The 7,905-nt window shown below is 37.3% G+C and overlaps 1 protein-coding gene across 1 annotated transcript in view; it reads left to right on the top strand.

Annotated features, from left to right (window-relative positions):
- Znf248 (zinc finger protein 248) overlaps positions 1–7,905 on the top strand; it is a 27,018-nt gene that overhangs the window by 15,362 nt on the left and 3,751 nt on the right. The window contains exon 6 of the mRNA XM_023721232.1: positions 7,704–7,795. Within this exon, the coding sequence (XP_023577000.1) occupies positions 7,704–7,795 (92 nt within the window). The remainder of the gene's footprint in view (positions 1–7,703; positions 7,796–7,905) is intronic.

The raw sequence follows: 7,905 nt of genomic DNA, 5'->3' as shown, positions 1-7,905 counted from the left end.
CTTCTAAAAAGGTATTTTTATATGTTCTTTTTAACAAATATTGTGTACAACCTTTAAGACATCAATGTTTGGATCAAAACAAGACCCAGCTTATTTTCTGCTTGCTGTAAATTAAGCAAACATGCTATAATAAAAACAAAATGAAGGAAATAATGATTAAAAAAAAAATAGACATGGGTCTAATTTTAGTCTTCGGCATGTGGAGAGCCAGTGTTTTTAGCACCATTTATTAAAGAGATTATCTTTTTTCCAAGGAAGATGTTTGGCTCCCTTGTCCAAGATAAGATGGCTGAGTGTGTTGGGGGATATGTCTACATATTCTGTTCTGTTCTACTGATGCTTAGGTCTTTTTTTTTTCCCCCAGTACCATGCTGATTTTTATCACAGTAACTTTGTATTATAATTTCAGGCCTGGGTGTGTGGTGCCCTTTGACTTTCTTTTGTTGCCCAGAATTGCTTTTGCTATTATAGGTCTTTTCTGGTTCCAAATAAATTTTAGGAGGGTTTTCTGTAGTTCTGTGAAGTAAGTTAATGGTATTTTGATTGGGATTGCATTAAATCTGTATAGCAGTTTTGGGAGTTTGACTATTTTCACTGTATTGGTTCTTCCTATCTAAGAGCAAGAGATATCTTTCCATTTTCTGATATCCTCTTTAATCTCCTTTTTTATGGTACTGTAATTTTCATTGAATAGATCTTTTACATCCTTTGTTAGATTGATTGCTAAGTATTTCAGATTTTTGGATGTTATCATGAAGAGTATACTTTCCATAATTTTTCTCTGTGAGTTTGTTGTTTGTGTACAGGAAGGCTATTGACCTTTTTTTTTTTTTTTTGGCTTAGCCAGGGATTGAACTCAGGCCCTTGTGCTTGCCAGGGAAGCGCTTATTCCACTGAGCCATCTCCCTGGCCCCCTGCTGTTGACTTTTGATTGTTAACTTTATATCTGCTACACTACTGAGTTTGGATAGTAAATCTATAAGTTTCTTGATGGAGTTTTTGGGGTCTTCTATGTAGGGTGTCATGTTATTTGCAAATAATGAAAATTTAACTTCTTTTTTAAATGTATTTAGTACAGGGTCTACAGAATCTTACTACACAGATCAAACCCATAGTGATCCACCTATTTTCAGCCTCGTAATCACTGGGATTATAGGCGCACACCACCATGCCCAGTCTCAATCACTATCTCAGGACACCCTGGGGACGGGGCCAGTTTAACTTCTTTATTTCTTATATTTATTCCTTTTCCTAAAGAAGTAATTGCTCTAATTCTTGTCTAATTCCTCTAGCTAATGCTTCCAGAACTGTATTGAATAAGAGTAGTGATAGTGAACATCCTTTTCTTGTTCCTTTAGAGTGAAAGCTTTCAGTCTCTGACCATTTAATATGGCAGTAGCTGTTGGTTTGTCATAGATGACTTTTATGAGATTGACCATCTACTGCAATTTTCTGTAGGTTTTTTTTTTTAATTATGAATGGGTGTTGGGCTTTGTCAAATGTTTTTTCTGCATCTGTTGATTTTTTTTTTATTTTATTTTTGAGAGAGAGAGAGAGAGAGAGAGAGAGAGTGGTGTGTGTGTGTGTGGCCAGCTCAGCCCACCAGGGGGCAGGGCTGGCTGGCATGTGGTGCTGGGGGATTGAACCGTGGTCCCTGATGCTTTGCCAAGCTTGTTCTAAGTAGGTGCTTTAGACCACTGAGCCATCTCTCCAGCCCCTGCATCTGTTGATTTTTGTGGTTGGTTCTGTTTATATGGTGTATTGCATTTATTGATTTGTGTATGTTGAACTATGCTTGCATCCCTGATATGACTCCCGCCTGGTTGTGGCATACAATCTTGATGATTTCTTGCATTCTGTTTGCCAGTATCTTATTAAGGATTTTTGCAACAATGTTCATTAGGGAGATGGGCCTGTAGTTTTCTTTCTTGGTTGTATTTTTCTCTGGTTTTGGAATCAGGGTAATATTTGCTTTCAGGAATGATTTGAAAGTATTTCTTCCTTTGCAAGTTCTTTAAAGAGTTTCAACATTACTGGCATTAGTTCTCTAAATTTCTTACAGAATTCAGCAGTGAATCTGTTGGGGCTTGGGGTGTTTTTTGTTGTGAAATTTTAATTACATTTTCAACTTCACTGGCTGATATTGGTTTATTTAGAATTTTTTATCTTCTTGATTTGGTTTTGGCAATTCCACTGTGCTAGAAATTTGTCCATTTCTTCTCTGTTTTCCATATTCTTAGTATATAAGTTCTCGTAATACATGTTGATGATCTCCTGGATTTTGTGCGATCTGTTGTGGTTTCTCCCTTTTCATTCCTCATTGCTTAAATTTGTGTTCTTTCCTCTTTCTGATGAGGTTGGCTAATGGTTCATCAATTTTATTTATTTCAAAAAACCAACTTTTCAATTCATTAATTTTTTTGTTAGTCTCTATTGCATTATTTTCTGCTCTTTATAATTTCCTCCCTCATACAAACTTTAAGTGTTTAATTTATTGTTCTTTTTCTAGAGGTTTGAGGTTCTACATTAGGTTTTTTATTTGAGCATGTGCTATTTTCCTGGTATGAGTTCATTGCTATAAATTTCCCTGATGCTTTCATCGTACCCTGTGGGTTTCAATATGTTGTATCGGCATTATTAATTGTATAATTTTTTAATTTCATCTTTAGTTTCCTCTGTAACCCATTGGTTCTTCAGAGGGTGTTTAATTTCCATGTGTTAATGCTTCTGTGATTTTCTTTGTTATTGATTTGCAGTTTCATTGGGCTGTCCTCAGAGAGTATGTGTGGGCTGATTTCATTTCCTTTACAGTTACTTAAACATGTTTGTCAGCTGGTGTACAGTCTGTTTTGGAAAATGCCCCATGTGCAGCATAGAAGAATGTATATTCTGATGTTTGTGGTGGAGTACTCTGTAGACATCTACCAAGTCTATTTCATGGGCTTGGTTTAATTCTAGGATTTCTCTGTTGATGTTTTTTTCTATTTGATCTCTACATTTGTCATTCTCTAACTTTTTTAGTCTACAAATTTCTTTTTGACTTAAATGTCTGTCTGTCTGTCTGTCTGTCTGTCTGTCTGTCTGTCTGTCTGTCTTTCTGTTTCTGGTTTTTGGTTTTTGTTTTTTTTTCCAGTACTGGGGATTGAACTCAGGACCCTCCACTTGCCACGAAGTTGCTTATTCTACTGAGCTATCTCCCCAGCCCTGATTTCTCCATTTGTGAGAGTGGAATATTAAGGTCTCCCACTGTGATTGTGTTAGTGTGGATTTGGTTTTTCATGTCAGTTTATATTTTCATGTAGTTTGGTGAACCTTTATTTGGTATATCAATATTTGTGATTGTTATCTCGTCTTAAAGTTTTCCCATAATGAATATGTAGTGACCTTCTTGGTGTCTTTTGATCAGTTCTGACTTGAAGTTCACATTGTCTGCAAGTAGAACAGCTACCCCTGCTTTTTTCTGGATTCCTGTGGCATGAAGAATTATTTTCTGTACTTTGACTTTTAGTCTGTGAACTTCTTTTGGATTATATGTGTTTCTTCAATTGAAGAAACCATATTGTTGGATCTTGCTTCTTGACCCATTCTGCCAGTTTGTTTTTGATTGGTGAGTAGAGACTATTTACATTGATGGTTATAACTGATATGTATTAGCTTTTTTTTTTTCATGTTGTTTCTTTGTTATTTATTTGTTCCCTGAATTTCTGTTCATTTTAATTGCTTATCCTGCCTAGCAGCTTCATACTATTAGTGTTGCTGCACTTATGGGCTTAGTTGTCTCTAATACATTTTCCAAAGCATGCTGTAGAGCTGGTTTGGTGGTCATAAATTTCTTCCGTTGTTTTTTGTCATGGAGTATCTTATTTCATCATCAGTTTTGAAAGACAGTTTTATTGAATATATCAGTCTGGATTAAAGATTGTTTTCCATTAGGTCTTGAAATATTTCACTCTAAGGTCTTCTAGATTTTATAGTTGATATTGAGAAGTCTGCTATGATTCTGATGGGCTTTTCTTTGTCGAAGATATGTTTCTTTTTTCTAGATGATTTTAAAATTTTGGTGTTTTTGTTTTGTAGTTGTTTAATTTCTGGAATCTTGATTATTATATGGCTTGGCATGGATTTATTTTGAGTTTCACTATTTGGAGTTCTATATGCCCCATTTATTTGAACATCAAATGCTTTACCACGTTTGAGAATTTTTGTGCCATTATTTCTGTGAACAGATTTTTAATGGCATTTGCACTGTGTCCAGCTTTCTTACTAATTCCAATCAAGCTTATGTTGTTCTTCTTTGCTTCATCCTGTAGTTGTTGGACTGATTTTTTTGTAGTCTCTTATAATTTTTCAGGTATCTTTCTTTTCCTGGTCAATAGTTGTGTTTCTGTCTTCTAGATCTCATATACTATACTCATCTTTTATTTTGGTAGTCTAATGTTTTCCCTTTAGGGATTATTTTTTCTATATCTGCTTCCATTTTTTTTTTTAACTTCTGCTATTATTTCAGAGTTCTGTTTGTTGGTTTATGATTTTCTTTTATCTCTGTATGTTCTGGTCTTGACCTGTGGGCTGGGCAGTTGGGATTGCATTTTGCTTTTTTGTGTTCTCATTTTCTACTTTATTTTGTTTTCTGTGATAATGCTTTTAGATTTCTAATGTTAGATAACCTTGTGACTAATGTCAAGGCTTTCCTAGGAGGTGTCTGTTCCTCGATATCACTGTTACTTCTCTCACTGACACTGCCATACTCCTCTTGCCAGTGCTGCCATATTCCTTTCATCAGAAAGCTTTCATTGTCCCAGGGCAATGGAGGAAGGGAAGAATGCAAATTCGCATTCTACTCACCAGCGTTGCTGTCCTGGGGACAGGGGAGGAAGGGCGGAATGTGGATTCATATGCCACACACAGGAACTGTGGGGCAATGGGGATACCCAGAGCATGGATTCACACTACTCACTGGCATCGCCGTCTCTGGGAACAGTTGAGGAAGCCAGAGTACAGACGCACGCCACAAGGAGTCTTCTTCCCAAGGCAGTGGAGGAAGCACAGAGTGCAGACTTGCACTCTACTTGCTGGCACCACCTTCCCAGCATATTGGAGGAAAGACAGGGTGCAAACTAACCCCACAGACAGGCATAGTAGTGACTTGTGATTTTTGTTTGCTTTTGTCTTTTTGAGGCAAGGTCTTATTATGTAGTTCAGCTGGCCTTGACCTCACTTTGTAGCCCAGGCTAGCTTCAGACTTGCAGCAATACTTATGCCTCAGCCTCCTGATGCTGGGATTATGGGCATATGCCACCTACACCTGGCATGGATTGTTATTTTGATTTTTTTAAGTTAGAGTCATATTTTGCTATTAATAATCCTTTTTTAAAAATGTATTTTATACAGGGTCTCACCATGCAGCTCAGACTCATAGCGATTCTCATGTTTTCAGCCTCCCTAGTGCTGGGATTACAGCCTGTTCCACCATTCCCAGTTTCAGTGGCTGGCTCAGAGCGCCCCGGGGGCAGGGCCAATGAGGCATGTGATGCCAGTGTGGCATGTGGTACCAGAGATTGAACCCCAGTCCCTTCCCTTGCCTAAGCAGGCACTTAGTCTGCTGAGCTATCTTGCTGACCCTGATAGTCCATATTTTATGATTATAACCCACTAGTGGTTATAAGCCCCAAATTCTGATAATCATAATTGCTTCAAGCTTGTTTCCCTACTAAGATTTCATTCTTCCAAAAAGAAAGACCATTTTTTTCCTAATTCTGACATTGAGGTAGAGTGTTGATTTGCCTATGGAGCCAAGTTAAGGAAAATTTCTCTTTCATCCATTCATGTTAAAAAAATATTTTGTACTACTTTTCCTAAATCACATCCCTATCTTTTGTCCTGATATTACAACTCATTAGGTAGAGATTGGAAATAATGTGTACATACACACACACACACACACACACACACACACACACACACACACTGCTTTTTAAGAATCATTACTGTGGGCTGGAGAGATGGCTCAGTGGTCTAAAGCACCTACTTAGAACAAGCTTGGCAAGGCATTAGGGACCGCGGTTCGATCCCCAGCACCACATGCCAGCCGGCCCCGCCCCCTGGTGGGCTGAGCTGGCCACACACACACCACACACTCTCTCTCTCTCTCTCTCTCTCTCTCTCTCTCTCTCTCAAATAAATAAAAAAAAAAAAAAAAAAAAAAGAATCATTACTGTATTTTCACCTCTTAAGAAGCAGGGAAATGAGACTAGTCACATGTGCCACAAGGTAGACTGTGGTCACACAGAGGCTTGGCATAGAGCAAGGGCTTTATTTTGTTAGAGTTGCAACGAGAGTAACTACTAAAGGGTAGAACACATGGAGTCCTAAAATAGTATGGTTATTATATTTTTGTCTTTTATTGTTTTACTGTTATCATTGTTGCTGTTTTAATTAAAGAAATAGTATTTTGATGAAGAGGATCCATGATCTCAGGAAAACCAAGGTAGAATGTTTCTAGTTGAATGAAGGGTATGTTCTTAATGAGAAATTTACCAGAATTTGATAACTAGCTAATAGCTGTACAGATATGTAGAAAGGATTTATGGTATATTGGACACTTTAATGTTAATTAATTGGTATAAAGTATTTTTTGTTTGCTTGTTTGTTTGTTTGTTCTTGCCAGGATGACAACTTCTACTTGTTGGTCATTGGAGCAGTAGACTCAGGGATGCCCTGCCATAGTTTGTGTGTGTTACTGAGTCCTAAACCCAGTGCTTCATATTTAACTCTGCCACTGAGCTATATTCCCAGTCCTTTTTATTCTGACTCAGGGACTTGCTAAGTTGTCAGGCTGGCCTCCCAACTTGGAGTCATTATGCTTCAGCCACACCAGTAGCTAGGATTATAGGTCTGTACCACGTCCTGCAGATGTGATTAAATAAAAGCCACAGATGAGGTTAGATTTTAAATCAGAAAACCTAGATATAAAATAAAAGTATAGAGATAAAGGAAAATTTAAAATATCTAGGTATGGAAGTATACATACCATTATAAGGCATCTGCTAATAATTAGGCTGTAAGCAGATAAGGATCTAAACCACGTTCTCTCTGCCAAACTGAGTTCTTCCTCTGTTTCATTTTCTTGATGCTGTTTTTTTAAAAAAAAAAAAAACTCATGCCATTCTCAGTGGATTTCCTGTTCTTTGAATGAACAGCTCTCAGATAAATTTCATTCCTATTCATCATGTCAGGAATTCCTTTTACCTCCAGCATGCTTTTCCATGGCATGGTTAGGGCTGGGAGTCTGCCCTAATCTTCCAAGCCTAAGGGGTCAGGACTAAGCTCTGTTCTTTATCTGCTCAGATCATTCTTTGAAATCCCTGTGCTGTGTGTCTTCACTTTCCTTTTGTCTCTTTTGGGTTTATCTTGTCTCCAAGTTTCCCTATTTCTGAATTAGTTATTCTGTTGCCTCTGGTGTGCATTTGATTTCCCCTTTTTCATATCCAGTTTTGAAGATTATGTAGTGTTGAGTGTCATTGCCAGCTTCAGCTCCCTGCTTCCACAGCAGCATGTATGTGTTTTCAATTCAAACTGAAGGGAACTTCAGGAAATCTAGTCTGATAAAGTAATTGACACTGGTAAAGAGTATTTGTATAAAGTTATTATATATCAGAAATGCATTAATATTCATAAGATGTGGTTATTTTTCTCATTTCTAGAAAAGAAATGGAAAGCTGATGACCTGTTAGAGAGCAGCCAGGAAAATCAAGGTGAATATTTTTGGCAGCTCATGGTCACCAACAACAAAACAGTAAGTGTGGAAAGTGGTGATAGAATTCGGAAAACTTTCAGTCTGGACACAAACACAATTTCTTCAAGAAATTTTCCCTTCAAAATATGTGACTCATGTGAAATGAGTTT

The sequence above is a fragment of the Octodon degus genome, unplaced genomic scaffold, assembly GCF_000260255.1.
Source record: "Octodon degus isolate 3935 unplaced genomic scaffold, OctDeg1.0 scaffold00081, whole genome shotgun sequence".
NCBI classification, from domain to species: Eukaryota; Metazoa; Chordata; class Mammalia; order Rodentia; family Octodontidae; genus Octodon; species Octodon degus.
This window is presented reverse-complemented; position numbering and strand designations above follow the sequence as displayed.